Source organism: Entelurus aequoreus, linkage group LG22 (assembly GCF_033978785.1).
Source record: "Entelurus aequoreus isolate RoL-2023_Sb linkage group LG22, RoL_Eaeq_v1.1, whole genome shotgun sequence".
Taxonomy (NCBI): Eukaryota; Metazoa; Chordata; class Actinopteri; order Syngnathiformes; family Syngnathidae; genus Entelurus; species Entelurus aequoreus.
In genome coordinates this window covers 20,362,269-20,386,246 of record NC_084752.1, presented here as the reverse complement: position 1 = coordinate 20,386,246, position 23,978 = coordinate 20,362,269, and the positions used below count along the sequence as shown (strand labels likewise).

Here is a 23,978-nt window from a genome sequence, read left to right as displayed (position 1 = left end):
TACCCGGAAGCATGGTTATAAACCTATGACTAAGCGATTTGATTAATTCTGATTGGTTGGTATTTACCCCGGAAGCAAGTAAAATTAAGACCGCCGTCTCTGTTGAGGGACTAATCCAGAACGTTGAAAGAGCCATATTGGCCCAAAAATACAAAAAACATATTATATAATAATTATATAACAATAATTATTTAGCACGCGAAATGTGATTTTATCATCACTCACCACCATTTTCGAGCACTATTTTTGCCTTTTATATATCACGTGTCAGAAGGACATGCAAACTGACAGATCCACACATGGCCAAGGAGCTCAATAAAACTGTTTTGGTGTCCTTTAGTATTTCGTTTGCTTTTTTAACATAAAATACCGGTATATATTGTAACCGAGGGTTTATAGCAGTCGCCTTTCGCTTCCAAAAACTCCACTCCATCACAACGTGTCACACCATTTCCGCTCTTAGCGCCTTCAAAATAAGAGCTCATGGCATATACTGTATGACAGCTTATAACAGGAATTTAACATCACAAAGAGGCAAGTCCATAAAAATAGGTTACAATATTATGAACACTTTTGTTGTATGACAAAAAAAAAAGTTTAACTATGCATTTTTTGCGTTTTGAGTGGAGAAAGTGCAGCCTCTCTCCAATGATTATATAGATATGGCACAGGGGTTAGTGCATGTGCCTCACAATATGAAGGTCCTGAGTAGTTCTGAGTTCAATCCGAGCTCGGGATCTTTCTGTGTGGAGTTTGCATGTTCTCCCCGTGACTGCGTGGGTTCCCTCCGGGTACTCTGGCTTCCTCCCACCTCCAAAGACATGCACCTGGGAATAGGTTGATTGGCAACACTAAATTGGCCCTAGTGTGTGAATGTGAGTGTGAATGTTGTCTGTCTGTGATTGGCCCTGTGATGAGGTGGCGACTTGTCCAGGGTGTACGCCGCCTTCTGCCCGAATGCAGCTGAGATAGGCTCCAGCACCCCCCGCCACCCCAAAAGGGACAAACGGTAGAAAATGGATGAATGGATAGATTGCACACACTTTTTAGCACATGGTATTTGGATCTTAGTAAATCAGACCCTATGTTTTTTATAGTGCTTTTTACACCCAGTGGTATCTTAAATATTCTGCATTTTTTTATTATCCATACTTGTACCAGTGTCTTTATTTATTACATTTCTGTATTTTATAAAAATATATTTAGGAGGAAGACATTTGATCCATGAAGGCATTTCTCAATAGGAAAATGCTGTTAGAAGTTAAATAAATATTTCTTGTATGATTTTTTGACAGACTCATAGCGGAGGAAAGTGACACTGAAATAGGTTTGCGACACATAATAGCTCGTACAACATTTATTATTCAGTTCAGTGTCACAGCAAAAAGAAAATACACAAATAATCAACTTGGTCTTGTGTGTTACAATATGGTGAGTCATACACTTTCAATGAAGTTACCTACAAGGTTCTGCTGTTTGGTCAATACATACATCATGAATATTCATGCTTTAAAATCTTGCTACGTCCAAAAATATAGATGACTTAAAAAAGTGCAGTGTGTGTGTGCATGAGTTAGGTATGTTAGGATGACAACGCTAAACTGGCCTGTAGACTAGTTTTCTTTTTGGAACTGCACAGCACGGGGTTGATGGAAACAACACACAAACCTGCTCTACTTTATTTCTTGACTTTGCCCTGAGCAGCCACAGCCGCCATGGCCTTCTGCACTGTCTCCTCGTCTCCCAGAAACTGCATGCTTCCTATGGGTTTCAGGTTTTTGTCCAACTCGTACACGATGGGGATACCAGTAGGCAGGTTCAGCTCCATGATGGCCTCCTCGGACATACCTGGGAAAAACAGGCAGGCATCATCATGACCAAGGAGCATCAGTCGCTATCTGGCAGCCTATTCAAGGTACAGGAGCGTCACTGACAGAGACCTCTCTGTTATTGAAGTTATTGTTGCAATAAACTTGATTTTGACATTTCAAATGATCAATACATCTCCCCTTTCACATCATGGTTCAAACAAGTTAGACCTAAAATCTGGAAATCACAATTACTGGTTTAAATAGGACATTAACATCACTTTGAAGGTTTTAGTTTTTGTTAGCAGCAGGTCTCCAAGGTGAACAGCCTCTGGCATGTTAGAACAAATATAGCTCGGTTGGTAGAGTGGCCGTGCCAGCAACTTCAGGGTTCCAGGTTCGATTCCCGCTTCCGCCATCCTAGTCACTGCCGTTGTGTCCTTGGGCAAGACACTTTACCCACCTGTTCCCAGTGCCACCCACACTGGTTTAAATGTAACTTAGATATTGGGTTTCACTATGTAAAGCGCTTTGAGTCACTAGAGAAAAGCGCTATATAAGTATAATTCACTTCACTTCACTTGTTGTTATATAAGATTACTGTGTCTAAGTGGCCATTTTTAAAATTATGTACTGTATGTTTTTTTAGACTCTATAGAATACGTCACACATTTGTCATGATTAAGTAAAAATAATGGGATTTTTTTTGCATTGTTTTGTGATTCTACAGTCAAATATCATTATATCTTAAATATTATAATGCAATAATGTCCATACTAATGCTGACAATTCTGATCATCCATGAGTAAGATCGGCTGATACCAACATCGATCACGCGTGATAACATTGTTTTTTTTAATGTATTTATGGTGAGTGCTATCGCAGTTTAACAATATCAACACAATATATAAATTAGTTCCTTATGTTCTTTTATTACATACAATTGTTTGAGCAAAACAAAGTCAAAAATACGCAATTACTAACTAAAAGTTAAAAAATATATATTTTACCTACTCCTTTGTTTTTTGCCTTCAAAGTCTGAGTTTGTAAACAATAACAAAAACAAAAAAAAAGATTTTGAGAAAATAAAAAGATGGACCTAATCACTCTAGTATCAATAATATACTGATACTACCCTTGGTATCGACACCACCAAATTATGGATCAAGCAGCCCTCCTCTTCAATACTGACACACCAACAGTTGTTATATTATCCACTCTCCAAACCACGGGTGCCCAAAAGGCCAAAGTGAAAATGTGCTAATAGTCCTCGGGCCAAACAGCAATTTTTGTCATTCAACAGCACCACGAGTGAAGCGCTTAGCCTCATACTGCCATATATGAATATAAGGTAGTAGAGACTGTTACATAATTCAGTTAACATGCAGCTCTGCATTTTTATGTACATTTTAAACCTAAAAAACAATCAAAAAGGTCATTTTCTGCAGATTTTCACCACGTCCAGGTGTTGTTCTAGAACCAGTTCATCCTAGATATTTAATCCATTTGCTTTCAAACTTTACCTGCACAGATTAAACATATGGAGGACGTTACATTTCGAAGCTTTTAGGTTTTCGTTATAGGACGTGGCTGAAGCATGGCGACCAAGATTATCCTTCTCTACAGAGCGTCATAAATTCACAACTTTACCATACAGCAGTTGTTTCAAATTCAGATGCAACTAGTTAGCCTGTGAAAACAAAATCTATACATTTTTACAATAAAATATGGTGACTGAGCTACCAATTTTTTCCCGTAAAATCTTTGGCCATTTGTTTTATATTGCATTGCTGCAAATTGAAAAACAGTACCACTGTTATTTTTACAGTAAAATTTTGCCGACTAAGCTGTTACTTTTTTACTGTGCTATCAATGCTTGTGCAACTTGAAAGAGGTCAGTATGAATATTTATTAAATTTGGTAGCCACCCTTTGGCGAAATATTTTCTTCTTCCTAGGGGTGCGTAACAGAAAATATTTGAGAAGCACTGCTGTAAACCACTCCATCTGTAAAATATTTATAGGTATTATAAAATGTGAACTAATCCACACTGCCATTCTTACATTTTTGCACATGTACATAGTCAACAATGCACCTAATATTATGTATTCCCTTATTTATCTATTTGCACTATTTTTATTAATTTTCTAAATTATTTTATTCGGTTTTCTATTGCATGTCTGCACTAGAGAAGGAGCTGCTTTTAAAGTCATTGTACATGCGCATAGTGACAATAAAATGCATTCTATTCTATACTAGTTGAACAGACACAGCCTTGTTCTTACCCTCAAGGTGCTTGACAATGCCACGGAGACTGTTGCCATGGGCAGCGATCAGCACCCTCTTCCCTTCTTTGATCTGTGGCACAATCTCATCATTCCAAAAAGGCAGAGCTCTTGCAATGGTGTCCTTCAGGCTCTCACACGTTGGAAGCTGCTCCTCTGTCAGATCAGCATAACGCCGGTCCTATCACGAGGGAAAAACTTTATTATACCCAATGAGGCTTACAGTGATATAAAATAATGATGTGCCACTTCTTTAGGGAGCAACCTTGCTTATGGCCTGATAGTAGGCATGCCCCTCATCCATGGGCGGGGGAGGGATGTCAAAAGAGCGCCTCCAGATCTTGACCTGGGCCTCTCCGTGTTTAGCTGCCGTCTCAGCCTTGTTCAGCCCAGTCAAGCCACCGTAGTGGCGCTCATTGAGGCGCCAGGTGCGGTGGACTGGCAGCCACATCTGGTCGATGCCGTCCAGGACGAACCACAGAGTGCGAACGGCCCTCTTCAGAACCGACGTGTAGCAAATGTCAAACTCATAGCCAGCATCTGAAGTGACACAAGACAGAGAGACATCAATCAATCACTGTGAATATTTCCGCTGCACAAAGATGTGTGCATTTGAATCTGCTGATACAGTGCCAGTACTTCATGTTTTTAGGTCACAGAAGCCCAATCCATCTCAAAGTAACATTGTCCCTGTCAGCGTCAAAGAACTGCATAATACTGCATGTTTAAGGTGCTGCCTGGTGGGCATTTTCAGCCCACTGCTATTTTTTTATTGACGGTCAGCATACTGTAAAAAAAAAAGGTAAATTAATACGATTATTTATTAGATTAGGGCTTCGACAATTATTTGAGTACAATAAAGCTTCATGTAATATTCTATTAATTGTTTTATCCGATTACCCCAATAATCGAAAAACTAATCATTAGATTACTCAATTATTAAAATAATCAATGGATCATGCAGTTTCTATTAAACTATGTTGCTTTTTTACCTATAAGACAAAGTTAACAATGTCTTGTTTTGATTGTTTAACATTGGATTAGTTTTAGCATCCTTAATGCACAAAAAGTATCAAATTGCCAATGTTCCCTCTAAGGTGCGCGCCTGTGCAATTGCGCACTGCTCAAGCGTCCTCTGCGCACGGCAAATCTATGCCACGCACAAAATCTAATAAAAAAATAAGCGCATAACAATTTTCGACACGACACGGACACGACAGAGAAAACAGTTGTCGTCATCATTGTTCAAATATTGTAACGTTTGTCGAGACGCTTTGAGGACATGAATTCCATCGATCACTTTACTGAGCAAAACTCTTTATTGTCGGCCATAAACACATCACCAAAACATTAGTAAAAAAAATTATATCTAGCAAAACTGGTCATTTTCTGCAGTACAAACCAAACTAAAACCAACTTTTCTATTTCAACAGCAGCCGCTCGCTCCTTCTCACTTGCGCCAACACATGCACATATGGCACTTAGCAAGTGATGGGTTTACAGCCACACAAAAAGTCGGACAACTCCAACACCACACATAAAGTGTAATTCCAGGTTGTTACACTATGATTTACCAATCAAATGTGTGCTTATTCTAGTGTCATTTATTAGGAATCTTAATTTATAAATATTAATCATGAAATGCTGTTAGTATATTAAATAAATACTAATAAAAATATATTTTTTACAAACAGGAAGTTGCAGGAATGTACACATGATCCCCTGCTTACATCTCATTGTGCAACATGTGAATGTTTTAATGGGAACTAAATGCAATGTCTGAAAGGGGTACAAATTATTTCCAAAGCAGGACCTCCACCCAGACAAACAATACAAGTACACAGTTCATGAAAAACAATATTTTTTGTTATTGTCATTGTAAATGGGCCTAAACACTTATATTAGAAAATAACCTCATGGAAATGACTGCTGTCATTTGATTATAATAATAAGAGAATGTTGTCTGTCTATCTGTGTTGGCCCTGCGATGAGGTGGGGACTTGTCCAGGGTGTACCCCGCCTTCCGCCCGAATGCAGCTGAGATAGGCTCCAGCACCCCCCGCGACCCCGAAAGGGACAAGCGGTAGAAAATGGATGGATGGAGATTTAACTTGTTATTTAGTCAGGTTTGGGACAGGTGTGCTGCTGGCATAGCCGCAGTGTGCACGTCTGATGTTGCTCACATGGGCTCCACTGAATGCTCAGGGAGTTTTTGCGTTTGCTCACACACATGAAAAATTAGAGAGAACATTGCAAATTGCCCCAAACCCCATGCTTCCATGTTTTTCCTATAAACTGCTCTCTGTGGGGGGAAATAGACACCCCTGCTATACACCTTTAAATAACGTAAACACAAGTTTTACTGCATCGTCCTCCATCGAGCTGAATCCTATTGTATGAAGTATGCACATTGTGACATATTTGTTGGTGAAATTAGCAATTTTTTACACATTTTCAATATCCAGCTGCACCTACTGGTAGTGTAGGGATGGGCGATATGGACGAAAAAATACTGCATATCTCGATATATTTTTACTTAAACTCGATATTCTATTTTTATCTCGATATATTTTCCGGTGAAAGTATACATATAAAGATCTTCATTTTTGAGCAAGATTCACTGAAATTGAAGTGAATGACAACTGTACTGTAAACAATCAGTGACACTTTTGTTAACTTAGTTAGTCAAGATGGGTATCAACAGCACATAAAATAAACTGTTTAAGTAGTACACAATTACATAGCATTAATAAAATAGAAAAATATTATTTCCACGTAAAATAAATAACATAGCGGTGCAAATAATACAACATGTATCAAACTTAGATAAAAAATTAATTTGCAGGCAGGCACTTTTTAATTCCCAGCCGACGATGTAATAGACTGTCACACACGTACGGTTCTGGTCAGTACCAAGTAAGTGACTTTACTTAATTGTGCGGCTATGATCTTCCTCACTTCGGCATACATTTTGGCAGCATTTCTCGTGCAAAATATGCCCGGCTTGGCAACTCAAAAAAAGTTTTGATTTGGGCTTACATGGTAAACAACTCAAATGAATGTTTTATCCAGACTCATACATTTGTCCAAATGTGTCCAAGTAGATGCATTGTGGGTTACCTGGACGTGGTCTGCATCGCTAAAAGAAAAATCTAAGGAAGATAATCCATCTGCCATCTTCCACCAGTTTTTTTAATATATAAATCGCCCGCTTAAATATTTCCTATTCTGTTCTACGACTCTCGTCGTCATTTGGGATGTCTGTTGTGATTTCCCTTCCTGGTTCCATGACCCGCCCTGAGTTTGATACATGTTGTTTCAACGTTGTATTTGTGTTGTATAATATTGGTTTGAAAATGACCATATTTCAATGGTCAAATCAACGACAGAACCCAAGACTGATTAAACGTTGTCAAAAAGCATGTTGTTCCAGGTTTGGGTTGCTTAACGTCAGGACCCAATTCAACAAGTTCTCAACGTTGTTTTAATGCCTTCTGTCTGCTGGTGTATCTCCATATTTGGCACCGAAATAAGGCCTTATGAGCTACCTCTTTTTTGGTGTGGATACTACTGCTTACATTGCTGTTATGGAAGGGCAATGTTGGCAATATTGGTGTGTTTGCTCTATTTTCACAACAAAATTAAAGGCATACCCACAAAAACATTCAATGATCTTAAAACATTTACAGCAAATTGGGCTTCTGGCAAGCGTGTTTGAAGCTATGAGTGAATGGTCTGTCCTGGTCTATTGTCTTGTAATTGTGTAATGCAACTGCTTGGATCGTGAGATCGACAGGCGGATCGGTGCGGCGTCTTCAGTAATGCGGACGCTGTATCGATTCGTTGTGGTGAAGAAGGAGCTGAGCCGGAAGGCAAAGCTCTCAATTTACCGGTCGATCTATGTTCCCATCCTCACCTATGGTCAAGAGCTTTGGGTTATGACCGAAAGGACAAGATCACGGGTACAAGCGGCCGAAATGAGTTTCCTCCGTCATTAGAGATAGGGTGAGAAGCTCTGCCATCCGGGAGGAGCGCAAAGTAAAGCTGCTGCTCCTCCACATCGACAGGAGCCAGATGAGGTGGTTCGGGCATCTGGTCAGGATGCCACCCGAACGCCTCCCTAGGGAGGTGTTTAGGGCACGTCCGACCGGTAGGAGGCCACGGGGAAGACCTAGGACACGTTGGGAAGACTATGTGTCCTGGCTGGCCTGGGAACGCCTCGGAATCCCCCGGGAAGAGCTGGACGAAGTGGCTGGGGAGAGGGAAGTCTGGGCTTCCCTGCTTAGGCTGCTGCCCCCATGACCCGACCTCGGATAAGCGGAAGAAGATGGATGGATGGATGGAACTGCTTGTCTTGTCTGTTTTATGACATCTTACTTATTGTGTCTCAGTGTCCGCCCTGAGATCGGTAGGTCGTGGGTTCAAACCCCGGCCGAGTCATACCAAAGACTATAAAAATGGGAACCGTTACCTCCCTGCTTGGCACTCTGTATCAAGGGTTGGAATTGGGGGTTAAATCACCAAAATGATTCCCGGCCGCGGCCAACGCTGCTGCTCACTACTCCCCTCACCTCCCAGGGGGTGAACAAGGGGATAGGTCAAATGCAGAGGACAAATTTCACCACACCTAGAGTGTGTATGACAATCATTGGTACTTTAACTTTAATCATATTCAATTGCACAACGTTTATATAAATTTAGATGAATTCATTACTTTCAGTTCACTTATTTAATGTTTCATTAATCAATTCGCCCAGCACAATATTAGAATAGAAAGAGGTAGACCTTTCTTTTGCGTGACACACAATGTAATTGTGTTGCATAAGAAGCAGGTTTGCGGCGTCTAATCCAACGACCACGGAGAGAATGGCCTGACTAGGCCGAGTGACATGATGTACCTTTCAATGCTTGTCCTCCTCGCTTGGCCTCATGTTCGCCCGTCTCGCTTAAATCCGCGTCGAACCAGCCACAAAATCTGTTCTCCTGGTTCCAGCAGCTTTCTCCATGGCGGATCAGCACTAGTTTGTACGCTGCCATTGTCACACCGATGTCCTCTGCGCTGTGTTTCCGGAAACTCCGGCGCAATTGGCTCTTGTCAATATGTTGCAGGAACGTCCGCAGGCTTGTCTGGATACGACTGCAGCCGGGGAAACGCCTCGGGAGAAATAGGCGCAGGATTTTAGCGGAATAGGAATTGAATCTGTCTGAACTTGACGGGTCTCAGCGGCGGTCTGTCCCTGACTTCCGGTTGGTTCTTCTGACCAATCAGAGACGAGAGGAGCTTGTGGAAGAGGAGGCGGAAGCAGGAGGACGCACGCAGGCGCACGTCCGCTAGTGGGGGCGATACTGTGACGGTTCGATACCGTGCATACTGTATACAGGGGCAATACCACTGACACCAATAGTCTTCACTTTACTGTAAATGTTTTTAAGATATTCACTGGTTTTGGGTTTTGTAGGAAAATTATTTGCAAACACGTTTCTCAATCTATGCGTCTGTAATCCAATTCTGTTTATTAATTTCTGTGTCTGTATCTCGATGTGTGTATTTAGAGCCGCATGTGTAAGTTTTATTTGTGTGTCTGTATTATGTTTTGTCTGTGGGTAAAAAAAAAAATGTCCGTAATTCCATCTGTATGTGTGTAAAATAAATGTGTGTTCGTAATCAGAATTGTGGGACGCAAAAACCCTTGTCTGTTCACACGTGGCTTTTGCGACGCTTCTGCGGTGAAAGATGTGTGTGAGTGCGTATCTAGATTTGTGTGCATGTAATGCAATTTGTGTGTGCATGTAATACAATGTGTGTGTGCATATTTAGATCTGTGTGAAGCAGGAAACCTTGATTGGCTGTCTTTTCACATGTGACTTTTGCAACATTCTCGTCGTGGAGGATATGTCTGTGCGTGCAGCGATCTGAACGTGTAAAAAAAGTTGTCTGTCTGTAACTTCACCTTTGCTTTTCTTATACTCACCACTAGTTGGCGTCTTGCAGCCACTCGCACTATTTACAGAAAGTGATGGAAGTTCATTGTTCTTGGCTTCAACGCCAACACGAGCTCTAGTATCAATTTAAATGTGTACCCATCCAGGGATGTCCAATATTATCGGCTGACTGATATTAACTGATATTGGCATAAAAAATAGATTTGGGTCATGTTGCCATTGGCTTTTCCGCTCAAAATGATATTGGATAAGGAATTGGTTGAATTTTTGCATGTATGTTGACGTTACTTCAACATCTCACCATACCGCGCCATATTCTCCTTTTGCGCTGTGAGCCTAAGCCAGGGGTCGGCAACCCAAAACGTTGAAAGAGCCATATTGGACCAAAAATACAACAACAAAAAATCTGTCTGGAGCTGCAAAAAATTAAAAGCCTTATATAAGTGCTATAATGAAGGCAACACATAATGTAAGTGTCTATATTAGCCTACTATCAAAGGCTGATGCAAATCTTTGTTGACAGAAATGTCGTATTTTAATTTTTATTCTACACATTTTTGCAACATTGGAAATCATTAGTAAAATGGAGGTTTGTCACAGGATGAGATAACTCCTGGAAATGACTGTCTTAGAATGTCCAAAGGTATATAGATGTGTGTGTCTAAGTTAGAGGAAACGGCAGGCTGTTTTCTTCTAATGGATTTATTACAATCTTTGCAAGCTGGGTAACATTTGCTGTGGTCTGGAACCACATGGCACACACAAAACTATCAGAAATGCAGCCAATATTACATACAGATATTGTGTCATGAGACATGCAAATATAAATTAAATACATAAGTAAAGGAAATAAAATTAGCTCAAATATACCTACAAATGAGGCATAATGATGCAATATGTACATACAGCTAGCCTAAATAGCATGTTAGCATTGATTAGCTTGCAGTCATGCACTGACCAAATGTGCCTCATTAGCGCTCCACACAAGTCAATAACATCAACAAAGCTCACTTTTGTGCGTTCAGTATAAAACGTTTGGTGGGCAAAATGAGACAAAGAAGGAGTGGCATAAAACATGTCTTTCTTTAGCAGAGAAAGTTGCACATGTAAACAAACTATGATGAGTTCAAGGATCGCTGAAATTAGTAGAACAAAACGGTGCTTTCCGAAGTACTCTCATCAGTGAAGCATGCATAACATAAACAGTGGCATTTCTAACAATTAGGAAGGTTTGTGTCATGTTTGTTCTCCTACAAAAAATATATTAAAACAAAAAAATATATATGTTTTTTTCTTCATCTTTTTCCATTTTCACACATCTCTGAAAGAGGTCCAGGGAGCCACAAGAGCGGCGCTAAAGAGCCGCATGTGGCTCTAGAGCCGCGGGTTGCTGAACCCCGGCCTAAGCTTTTGGGGGCAAAGAGTCCGAGCGATCCATAGTAGCAGGCCAGAAAACATGTTTTGACATTGACAAAAAAATAGCCACATGAAAATCGGTTGCAAAATTCGCAAGTTATAATTTTTTCCTTGTCTTTATTGGGAACGTCGCCCCCTTAGGGTGGCCACCAATTACCGGGCTGCAGCAGTACTTACAGCAATTATTTTATGCAGTTGTTTTAAGGGGTTTGTGTCTGTTTTTTTTGCATTTGCATTTGCAACCCTTCTCTCCCTTTGTTTTTCATCCTGAAGCACGAATGTGATCACAACATTTTTAAATTGCAGCATTTTACTTTTGCAGATGTTTTCTGTTTTGGCCATCCTAATAATGTGAATACAACTATAAATATTATAAGCAAAACAAGTATTACTTTGGCAACACATTTATTTGTGAACAATATATACATACAACATTATTGTGTAAGAAAATGTAACAGTATTCACAAAATATTACAACTAATGTATTGATGTTTCCCCTTTTATTACATACAATTGCTCGTATTAAAATCCTTTGGAATTTTGCCCCATACTGTTTGTGTCCAGGGAGGTCATTTTTGTTTGTAAACGATATACCACTTTACTAATACTACAATACGTAACGAATCTTCATATTTTTGTGGATATAAAGAGAAAAAAATGACTGAGAAATATCATGCTATTATTGATTGATACCGTTACTACCCTGGATATCGATACTACAGATATCCGGATAGATCCCCGAACCTTTATTGTGCTCTAAACTAGAGTGTTTTGAGCCCATTTACCACAAGCTACAAATAAATACCAAAAATAAATTTTAAATGACATCCACAATATTGTAGGGGAGAATTTTTAAACGAAATAATAACGACGACAACAAAAATATATATTTTTCGCGACATGAATTTGTCACGTGTTAAGTTTTGTTTTTTTAAAACCTTTATTTATAATATTCAACATTTACATTAAGCAAATAAATAATAAGAATCAAAACAAGTACAGAAACAGTACAAAAAAACACCATGGCGTTGTAAACTCAATAAAGCAACTAAAGAAGAATGCAAAAAACTAACAAAAAAATAAATAAAAAATCAATTTAAAAAAAAATATATATGTGTGTGCGTGTGTGTATGTGTGTGTGTGTGTATGTGTGTTAAAAGCCATAGGCTCACACAAGTTCCGTAAATAATCCACATTTGGAGCACAGCATCATAGTTTTCACAGTTTTTTTTACGTGTGAAGTATTTTTGACATAATTACCCACAACTGTTACGCTCCAGCGTGTCTTCCGTAAACGGGCACTTTGTGACCAATCAGACTGAAAGATAATGTGATTGACAGTAAAATCTACCCGCTGATTGGATGAGCATTCTAAACACCATTTGGGTTCCGCCTTTTCCCGGAAGCTGACAGTCAGCTGATTTTTTTTCCAGTTTCCTTGTTAGCCTCCGTTAGGTCACACGTCCAACTGTATTTATCGCCTTTAGCCTATTCTTTAAGGCTACTTCTCCGTCCGAGGAACTGTAGTAACTTTTATCCAACGTCTTAGGTATGGACGAGACGAGTCCGCTTGTCTCTCCGCTACGGGACTCCAATGATTTCAGCTACTGTCCCACGGAGCCCGCCAGCCCGCGAGGCGCTTTCGGAAGCACGCCGGGCTCAGTGGTGCGGATTCCCGCTGGCAGTCCGGAGCGCAACCGGGAGAGACAGCCGCTTTTAGACCGGGAGCGGGGGAATTCGTCGCGGGATCCCCACCGGAACGAATTCCCGGAGGATCCCGAGTTCAGAGAGATCATTCGCAAGGCCGAGCGAGCTATTGAGGAGGAGATCTACCCGGAGAGGATCTACCAGGGATCTAGTGGTAGCTATTTTGTCAAAGACTCACAGGGGGTAAGATCAAGATCTGCTCACTCACATGTAGGGGTTCAACCAATCAATCAATCAAAGTTGATTTATATAGCCCTAAATCACGAGTGTCTCAAAGGGCTGCACAAACCCAAAGGTTGTTTTTTTCTCCAGAAATAAGTGTATAGTCCATATTTTTTAGAGGCCCGTGGTGACTTGACAAGTATATCAGCAAATAACCCGCTCGAGAAACAATTTATATCAACAAAATGACAACTTTTATAGTTACACTCAACTGTTACACCAGTTGGTCATTGATGACTTCATGTCTTTCATTCAGACAAATCGGGGGCCACATGGAGAAAAATCTACCCCCAAGTGGGCCGGACTGGTAAAATCACAGCACGATAACTTAAAAATAAAGACAACTTCAGATTGTTTTCTTTGTTTAAAAATAGAACAAACAAATTCTGAAAATGTACAAATCATAATTTTTTTTTACACTTTTACATGTGGCGGTGTCGTTATTTATATTTTCTGAATAAATGATGTGATAATGTTCGTCAGTCAACTCATTGGTGTTAATTTTCAATCTATGAAGATAACAATAAATATTAAAATCAATTTGGCAGAGGAGTTAGTGCGTCTGCCTCACAATACGAAGGTCCTGAGTAGGGTTGGGTATCGTTTGAATTCGTACGATTCCGATTCCGATTCCTGACGATTCTCGATTCCGATTCGTCTTGTACCATGCCGGTGTTTGACAGGTAGTCCCTGGAAGGTGGTATGTATTTTGGGTTGAGAGTTTTCACCATATCCCTGCAAACATAAACAAACATGTAATGTTGCTGTTACTGTTTAGCCCAGTATCAATTAGCTTAGCTCTAACGTTATTGCTTAACTAACCTAAATGTTGGAGATTCCACCTCTGAAAAGGGATGCAGTCTTTTGACTATGTGTGCAGTGACCTTTCTGTGGCACTCTTCCGTCTGTGGCACCGACATCTTCCCCATTGCCGCTACGGTGAACGGAGTACGCTGAGCACATCGCGGAGCCTGGCTAGCAGGTTGTAAATTGTCTATGAAAAAATACGCGGGCTAATTTGTTAGCTGCCTCAACGTTGGCGCAAAACACATTATTTATTGCATATATATTGTTTTACTTACCGGATTCGGACTGCAGTGCAGTCACCGAGGTGCCAGGCTGGGCGTCGGAGCCAGAGGAGGACGGTCGGCGCAGCGGGTCGAAGACGGGACACGCATTTATTTGTACTCCATGAACTCTGAGGTGCTTCATCATGTTCGACGTGCACCCTCCTAAGCACGAAACAGTCCTGTCGCACGTGTTACATTTCGCCGATATTTCATTTTTTTTAGTAAAATAAAGCCACCCTTTCGACCGCCGACGCCTGCTGTCCATGCTTGACTGACTTGCTCGGCTATGCTAACACTTCCGGCAGTGGGCGCTTCTTCGTTGGTGTTCAGCGGCTTCTTCTTCCGGTCGGCGGACTTATTCTTTTTTTCCGGTCGGCGGACTGGGTATCGAAACTAGGAATCGAAATTTAAACTTTTGTTCGATTCCGGGAGAATCGGAAAGTTAGTCCCGGTTCCAATCGATACTCGATACCCAACCCTAGTCCTGAGTAGTTCTGGGTTAAATCCCGGGCTCGGTGTGGAGTTTGCATGTTCTCCCTTTGACTGCGTGGGTTCCCTCCAGGTACTCCGGCTTCCTCCCACTTCCAAAAGACATGCACCTGGGGATAGGTTGATTGGCAACACTAAATTGGCCCTAGTGTGTGAATGTGAGTGTGAATGTTGTCTATCTATCTGTGTTGGCCCTGTGATGAGGTGGCGACTTGTCCAGGGTGTACGCCGCCTTCCGCCCGATTGTAGCTGAGATAGGCTCCAGCGCCCCCCGCGACCCCGAAGGGAATAAGCGGTAGAAAATGGATGGATTAAAATCAAATTACAGTATGTTATTTATGTAGTTTGATCATTTTCCTTGACTGATGTACTAACATCATGTGGTTTATTTTGTACATATGTAGCATCATCTAGAAAGATACAAATAATTGCTATTGCGACATCCAGTGGACACATTTAGAACAGCTGTTTCTTCCATTAAAAAATGTCAGGTTTATTTTTATACTTAGCAAACTCATCCCGCGGGCCGGATCGGGCCCTCGGGCAGTACGTTTGACACCCCTGATTTAGTAACTTCTTAAGTAGGCTACCATAGTTTTACACATTCTCATTTGAGGCCTTCACTGTGTGACTGGGACAGGTCAGGAGAACCTAATTTCCACCTTTTATATCCATGTTTTAAAAAAAAAAGAGATGTGTAAGAACAATTGCAAATCTATTATTTTAACTGGAGACGACAATCAGTCACGTTGGAAAAGAAGAACAAAGTCCCATTTATCTAATCATAGATGATGATGCTTCTGACTTGCGCAACTTCGCAGCTCACTGGGCCACTGCAAATCTACAAAAATGGTGATAATTTTCTAACAACGCTATTGAGATGACTAGTACAAGGGTTGGGCAGAGCATGGACTGTGTGTTCAGCTGTGTTAAGTCCCAGGCAAAAAGTAAATATTTTGTTCACACCTTTTTAAAGAGGAACAGCACTTTTTTGTTTTTTTTTAATTGTGCCTATCATTCACAATCCCTATGAAAGGAAATAACACATACCGCATTTTTCGGACTGTAAGGCGCACTTAAAATCCTAATTTTCTCAAAAATCGACAGTGCGCCTTATATCCCGGTGCGCCTAATGTATGGAATAATTCTGGTTGTGCTTACTGACCTCGCAGCAATTTTTATTTGGTATATGGTGTAATGATAAGTGTGACCAGTAGATGGTAGTCACACTTAAGAGATACGTGTAGACAGCAATATGGCGCCAGTAAACAAAACTTTAAATGCTCCATTGAAAATAAAGAACATTACACACGGCACACAAAAATCTGTCAAAATGTTTTAGTGTGACTCTGAAGCCTTGATTGATTGTCGGCCCATTACGGCTACCGTAGTCAGAGATACAAGTATTACTATGGTGTGTATAAGGACCGCAAAATGGCACCCATTAGCAGACATATTATCTGGCCTTTTGTGTCACAATATTACGCAAAGCCAACTTATCTTACCTACTGGTACCTGCTGATGTGTATTTGAGATCTGCATAAGTCCTGAAAAATTGCGCACGTCCGCCACTGTAGTCTGTGCCGATACCGTAGTCGATAAGCTTCTTCTTTTTCACTATCTTCTTGCCAAAGGGTATTTTTCGGACTATAAGTCGCAGTTTTTTTCATAGTTTAGCCGAGGGTGCGACTTATACTCAGGAGCGACTTGTGTGAAATTATTAACACATTACCGTAAAATATCAAATAATATTATTTAGCTCATTCACGTAAGAGACTAGACGTATAAGATTTCATCGGATTTAGCGATTAGGAGTGACAGATTGTTTGGTAAACGTATAGCATGTTCTATATGTTATAGTTATTTGAATGACTCTTACCATAATATGTTACGTTAACATACCAGGCACGTTCTCAGTTGGTTATTTATGCGTCATATAACGTACACTTATTCAGCCTGTTGTTCACTATTCTTTATTTATTTTAAATTGCCTTTCAAATGTCTATTCTTGGTGTTGGGTTTTATCAAATACATTTCCCCAAAAAATGCGACTTATACTCCAGTCCGACTTATATATGTTTTTTCCCTTCTTTATTATGCATTTTTGGCCGGTGCGACTTATACTCCGGAGCGACTTATACTCAGAAAAATACGGTACCCTCTGCTGTTGCCATTTCTAATATAAAGAAAGGTAAAGTTCTAACTTATATCTCGCTATGGAAGCGCTAAAAATTACCGGTGTAGTGGGTTTACATAATTCACCCGCAAAACTTTAGTTATTAGACAGTTCCGGTAGGACGTTTTTTTAAAAGACACATTTCTGGCGTTGTTGCACTAGTGAGCCACGGATGAGAAGATGCTGCTCCGTCGTTGATTTAAGTAAAGTCTGAATGTCATTAAAATAGTTAGCTCCATCTTTTGACACTTCTTCCACTCCCGTCCTTGCACGCTACACCGCTACAACAAAGATGACGCGGAGAAGATGCTGTCGAAGGTGAGCCACGTAAATACGACCGCCCACAAAACAGTGCATCCTGAAGCGACTGTTGGAAAGTGGTTTGAAGATGATCTGTAAAACATAATCTATGCAACATTTTGACCAAGGAACCACCATTACATGTTATGTACACCACCAAATGTTTTAAGTTTATAATCCTTTGCGCCTTTTGTATGAAAGAATACCTGAATAGACCCGCTCATCGGCAGTGCGCCTTATAATCCGGTGCGCCCTATGCTCCAGGAAATACGGGACACTTTTTTTTTTTTTTCCATTTGTAATAAACGGCAAGTATCAAATTCTCTAACAATGAAGTTAATGGGAATTATCTGTTCTGCCCATGATGACACATCCTAAAATTGTCAACAATACTCCATTTACATGTGTGACCTTCTAGTTTTATCGATATTGATATTATAAGTGCTAATGCCGGGGAACTACTTTTAGCGGCGCCATGGTCAAAGAGAGGTAACTCACAGGGTTGTGAATCTTTGGGCACCCCACGGTTTGATTCGATTCTTGTGGGTAATAATTCGATTCAGAATCGATTCTCGATTCAAAATCAATACTTTCTTTTAATCACTTTAAATGCTAGTTGTACGATTAACTACATACCTCCATAAAATAGATGAGCATCTCTGATAAATTTCTATTTTACCTAAAAGAAAACTGTTTTTATTTCTTAAAATGCAACCCAAATATTCAATAGTCAAATACAAAGAAAGGCAACAAGAGAAGTATCCAACTTTTGTCTTTTATAAAGTAAATATGTACAGCAGATGTGGGCATCTACATCAACAATATGATTTGCCTGAGTGGCTGGACAGGACAGATAAAAAAAAGTGTATATATATATATATATATATATATATATATATATATATATATATATATATATATATATATATATATATATATATATATATATATATTTATATATATATATATATATATATATATATTGTTATATATATATATATATATATATATATATATATATATATATATATATATATATATATATAGTGTTATATCCATATTTAAAATGTATTTACATTTTTAATCAGTTAAGAATGTTACAAAAAAGAATAGCGATTAATTCAAAAATCCATTTCATAATCATTCATCGGCAGAATAAAGCGAATCCTATTACCTCCATATTTAGCTGACTCTTTCTAGCGTTTATTTACTAGTTAGAATACATTAAAAAAGAAAAAGTATTGTGTGCTTTTTTTACATAAGGACTGTAAATGACACAATTCCCCATAAAAGTGCAGTTCCCCTTTAAGACAAAACCTTTGTCCGATGCAACTTTTTTGCTCTATAAATATTTGTGAGAGGAGGAACTCTGACAGGGTTTTATATCCCTCATTGCCCACACGCATCCACTTTTTTGTAACTTCCAGTAGGTCACCAAAGTACTTAGTAGTCATGTGCTACCTCGCTCTTTAGTGTTTGTGTTCTAATCTGTGTGTTACTATAGTCACATCATTACACAATTGTACCATTATACATTACAAGCATTCACTTATTTTGCTTTAAGACCAAATAAGATGGATTAAAAATGCCAGATATTTGCTGGTAATGCCCAAATAACTACAGCAATGGAATACAGAACACAGACAACTAATTGGATATTAATACTGTACTAAAATGCTATTTTAGTGATAATCCAATAATTCGTTCAGATTGTTGACACGTTTACCCTCAGGAAATATTGCCAAGTCTTCTGCAGTCAGTTTAAAATATTAATGTGCTCAGGGTTTCCCCCAGATATTTGGCAATATCCATGCATCATCGCTGGTTCTGCAAATTACATGATGATGTCATACTGACCACGCCCCAAGCCACAAGTATGTTGTACAAGTATCTTGTTCAGAGACATTCTGGATGAAAACCAATGCTTCTCATCCAACCTGATGGAGCTTGAGAGGTGCTGCAAAGAGGAATGGGCGAAACTGCCCAAAGATAGGTGTGCCAAGCTTGTGATATTGTATTCAAAAAGACTTGAGGCTGTAATTGCTGCCAAAGGTGCATAGACAAAGTATTGAGCAGAGACTGAATACCTATCTATATGTGATTTTTAAATTTTTAATAAATTTAAAAAAACTTTTCACATTGTCATTATGGGATATTGTGTGTAGAATTTTGAGGACAAAAATTAATTAATACCATTTTTGAATAAGTGAAGCGCTCTTAATTTCCGAATGTACTCTATGTTGGGGTACTGTAGGTAAGGTTGTATTTGTCCAAGGTGTACCCGTCCTTCTGCCTGAATGTAGCTGAGATAGGCTCCAGCACCCCCCGCGACCCCAAAAGGGACAAGCGGTAGAAAATGGATGGATTGATGGGGTTCACTTTAAGTGTGAGTGAAGAATGCGTGAAAATGCACTGCCGACCTGATAAGGCCGAAAGGGAACGAGATAGTACAGTACAGTTTGAGCGCACTGCAGGTCCAAGATAGTGCCTCTCCTTAATGCTTTAGTCACACTCAGGATTCTCACAGGAATGAGGCAAAAATACAACCTTACCCACTATACTACTGGATTTAATGTTTGCAAATCAACTGAGCATTTCTGAAATAGTCATTGTGTTTTTCCCGTGTCCGTCAACAGAAGATAATCGGCGTGTTCAAACCTAAGAATGAAGAGCCCTATGGCCAGCTTAACCCCAAATGGACAAAGTGGCTGCAGAAACTGTGCTGTCCGTGCTGTTTTGGTCGTGACTGTTTAGTTCTGAACCAGGGCTACCTTTCAGAGGCCGGTGCTAGCCTGGTTGACCAGAAACTCGAACTAAATATTGTTCCGAGGACCAAGGTACACACATGCAGAGATGGTAGTGGGTGTGAGGAAGGAAGTTTCACTGTTACTCACTGTGTCCTGTTCTAGGTGGTCTACTTGGCTAGTGAAACATTCAACTATAGTGCCATAGACCGAGTGAAATCTCGAGGTAAAAAGTTAGCATTGGAGAAGGTGCCAAAAGTGGGTCAACGCTTCCATAGGATTGGATTGCCCCCAAAAGTAAGTATACTTACATGAGCAACTTGTATCAAGTGTACACTGTACAGTTAAAGCAGTTCAGCACATTATCAGTAGTTGCATCTAGGCATGCAACTATTAACCGTAATTAAAACGTCTTGGTTATTTAGTTGCAAAGGCTACACTACATTGTTTGTTTCAGTCCTCCTCAATCGCTAAAAAACTGACATTTTGCTTGTAGGATATTTTTGGCACAACTTGCACAGAAAGGTTACACCAATTTATACCAGTTTATACGCACCTATCAAGAGACACGATAATATGCTACATTAGCTTGAAAATGGAGGCAAGGCAAAACAGCGAACTGTTACCACCCACAAGTAAGGTGAAGTCGGCAGCGCAGGAACATTTTCATTATAAAAAGTGACCAGGTAGTCATTGAAGACGATGGCTCACCCATTTGCAAAACCCGCCAAAATAAATTTGCATCCTTAATTGCGTCACAATGTCAAGAAATACACCAAAAAAATCCAGTGTTTTGATGGACTTTGTTGATATTCTTTCAGGTTGGTTCCTTCCAAATCTTTGTGGACGGATACAAGGACGCAGACTTCTGGCTGCGTAGGTTTGAAGCCGACCCTCTGCCGGAGAACACCAACCGTCAGCTTCAGCTGCAGTTTGAACGCCTCGTAGTGCTGGATTACATCATCAGGAACACAGGCACGTGGTCACCCTGCTAATAAATATGTGTCTTTGTCACGCCAGTTTAGTCATTCACATATATTTTTCTGTATCTATTTTAGACAGAGGAAATGACAACTGGCTTCTCAAATATGACTGCCCTATGGACCCCGTAGGGAACAGGGTCAGAATCCTACACAGGCTGGATCCTAACATGTATTTGTGCCAATTGCTCTTTATGAGGTGAAATTAAATTGCTACTTGTACCCTGCTGCAGGATACAGACTGGATTGTAGTGAAGGACCCCATCATCAAACTGGCAGCCATAGACAACGGCCTTGCCTTCCCTCTTAAGCATCCCGACTCTTGGAGAGCATGTAAGCTCCTACTGTATATTTATTTGCTGCTAAAATAAATCTGTCTGTGGTAAAAGCATAGCGTATTCATCAAAGTTTTTTTTTACCTACTTTGTTCATCCACTAGATCCTTTCTATTGGGCGTGGCTCTCCCAGGCCAAAGTTCCCTTCTCCCAGGAAATCCGAGAACTGGTACTACCAAAACTGTCTGACCCAAATTTTATCAAAGACCTCGAAGAAGACCTCTATGAACTATTCAAGGTACCAAGGAAGTATGGGTTGATTATGCAAAAACTATTTTTAGGAGGGAGGAACCTGGCTGATGATCGGATGGAACAATTCTGTATACACAAATATTTTCCGTATGACAAGTGTGTTTTGTGGTGTGTCCCGCAGAAAGACCCTGGTTTTGACAGAGGACAGTTTCATAAGCAAGTTGCTGTCACGAGAGGGCAGGTGAGTTTTTTTCTGTGGTGTGGTCCGCAAATGCACATCATTGTCTCGTGAGCGCGACCCCAGCAAAAGGGGACCACGCATACAGCGGCCGTGTTGAAACATACTGGTACTAAAGTTCAATGCAACGATGCAACGATGTGACTACTTAAAGAAAACACATACAAACACAATTGCTTTGATCGTTTTTTGACAGTTAGTATCAAACTCTCATACTCTCCTGTGCAAGCACACACACTCAAACAGCTGTCAAGCATCTTTTCATGGCTTTAGAATCAATTGTACCAAACAGTACTTAATATCAAAATAAAATCAGAGTGGTTATAATAACAAGTAAAACTAAGTTTTATCTACAGATTATAATTCACAGCCAGGAAGAAGACGCTGTTGTAGCATGCATACACACACTACATCATCATGACAACACTTGTTCATGTGACAAGCACTGCCTACATTGATTGGTCTTTTTCAGATTTAAAGTGTTATTGTTTTCATGGATTTCATTGACATTCACAAGTGTTAGTAAAAATCCATGCTCCGCAATTTTCACACAACCTTAAAAACGGAACTGTTTGGTTATTGACTTCCTGGTGTACTATGAGCATGTTGACATAGCCCAGTGACAATCAGTCCAGCAAACAAAAACAATGTGGAAGTAATGCGTTGTAATGTGCTTTGTTTGCTAGACTGTGTGTCAACTCTCAGAATGTTCTGAACTCCTTTTTCCACAAGCTAGTGGAGACCAAACTCTGTTTTGCTTCAAGATGCAATTAATCAGCAGCTGACTAATCATTTATATTCCCCAATATTTGTGATTACCTTGTTGTTAGGGAGGATATTGTCCGCTTACACTTCAGTCACACATATATAACTGATTTGTATCCGCATATACAAAGAATATTGGGTTTATTTTGTCTGTCAGACTATCAAAGCATTTATCTGAATTAGGCCACAAGGCCTAAAAAATTTCAGAATACATAGACAATTATCCACAAAAGATTTACCAGTAAAACTCCTCTCTATTGCTTTTACATTCAAAGATTCTGAACCTGTGCCAAGCCCTAAAGGATGGAAAAACGCCTCTCCAGTTGGTTCAGATGCCCCCTGTGATTGTTGAAACAGCCAGAGCCCCCCAGAGAGCCAACAGTGAGTCATACACACAGAGTTTTCAGAGTAGAAGACCTTTCTTCACCTGGTGGTAAAAAACAGAAGCCTACATTTGGTGCGGGGAGGAACAGCAGGAAGCAGGAGCGAGGGAGAGTACGGGTTAGTTTCCTGGAAATTGATTTAATTATCACCATCCCCTCCTCTCCAAACGGACACTGTGATTACTAAAAGTGAGTGTGTAGGTGGAGACAAGAGGCCATAAGAGGAAGTTTCACTCCGCAGCTTCCCTGTTTGCCTCATTGCCTTGTTAGGATGTGAAAAAGCAACATTTATATCTGGAATCCTTGAAACCGTTCCTCTTTGCAAAGAGATGTCAGATGTTTTGGACTCCCTGGGAGCATGTGTGCTCGCTCACATATGCATGCCAGTCAAAAGCTTCTCCACCTTTGCATTCCATGTTTTCTTTATACCGGTCTGCCTTTTAACATTCACCTGGATATTTACCACTCTCACACCGTCTAATGGCTTGACCAGCTTTTTAAATTTAACAATTAAGAGCAATGACTTCACTGAGCTCTTAAGCCTTGATCATCTAGCATGTGTCTACACACCTAACCCAAGCCATGTGAACTTCTGTAGTTTCACATCCATTCACCCAACAGAGATTAGGAAGTGCGAGTCATTTGGAGAGACGACGGAGAGCCGAGGTACAGGTGGTGTTTGTTTCGCCGAAAAGATTACGAGCCTAATATTCCGCTTTCACTCAACCATTGAAGAAGAGAGAAACATCCTGTTCTCAACTGACGAGGGTATAAATATGGTTCTTCTAGTCTTTTCCATCATGTGGAGCTGAGTAAAGTAACTTCCTGCTGTCCAGAACAGACACCAAATGTATTGTGACAATGCACTGTATAATTTGTATGTAATATTTAATGATAGATTATAATAAAAAACATGTTCCATTCA

At 40.1% G+C, this 23,978-nt stretch overlaps 2 protein-coding genes across 2 annotated transcripts; one reads left to right on the top strand and one right to left on the bottom strand.

Moving 5' to 3' along the window:
• Positions 1 to 1,342: 1,342 nt before the first annotated feature.
• On the bottom strand, positions 1,343 to 9,362 carry LOC133639793 (phosphoglycerate mutase 1). Its single transcript, XM_062033404.1, has 4 exons — positions 8,992 to 9,362; positions 4,359 to 4,633; positions 4,094 to 4,274; positions 1,343 to 1,848 (listed from the first exon to the last, which is right to left on the bottom strand). Exons 1-4 carry the CDS (start codon positions 9,128 to 9,130, stop codon positions 1,679 to 1,681), a joined length of 765 nt encoding a protein of 254 aa, XP_061889388.1. The 5' UTR covers positions 9,131 to 9,362; the 3' UTR covers positions 1,343 to 1,678.
• Positions 9,363 to 12,854: 3,492 nt separating this feature from the next.
• Positions 12,855 to 23,978, top strand: pi4k2a (phosphatidylinositol 4-kinase type 2 alpha). The gene is made up of 9 exons (XM_062033372.1): positions 12,855 to 13,342; positions 20,053 to 20,253; positions 20,326 to 20,457; positions 20,982 to 21,135; positions 21,219 to 21,280; positions 21,374 to 21,473; positions 21,580 to 21,713; positions 21,849 to 21,908; positions 22,946 to 23,978. The coding sequence occupies exons 1-9, from the start codon at positions 13,004 to 13,006 to the stop codon at positions 23,105 to 23,107; spliced, it is 1,344 nt and encodes a 447-aa protein (XP_061889356.1). The 5' UTR covers positions 12,855 to 13,003; the 3' UTR covers positions 23,108 to 23,978.

Bases quoted from the DNA above. Each gene is read 5' to 3' on its own strand.
- LOC133639793 (XM_062033404.1), bottom strand. From the start codon at position 9,130: ATGGCAGCGTACAAACTAGTGCTGATCCGCCATGGAGAAAGCTGCTGG. The intron at 4,634-8,991 runs GTACATCATGTC...GTGTCACTTCAG, and splicing joins AGGAGGACAAGCATTGAAAG to ATGCTGGCTATGAGTTTGAC. The intron at 1,849-4,093 runs GTAAGAACAAGG...TGTTTTTCCCAG, and splicing joins CATTGTCAAGCACCTTGAGG to GTATGTCCGAGGAGGCCATC.
- pi4k2a (XM_062033372.1), top strand. From the start codon at position 13,004: ATGGACGAGACGAGTCCGCTTGTCTCTCCGCTACGGGACTCCAATGAT. The intron at 20,254-20,325 runs GTACACACATGC...GTCCTGTTCTAG, and splicing joins ATATTGTTCCGAGGACCAAG to GTGGTCTACTTGGCTAGTGA. The intron at 21,281-21,373 runs GTCAGAATCCTA...ACCCTGCTGCAG, and splicing joins TGGACCCCGTAGGGAACAGG to GATACAGACTGGATTGTAGT.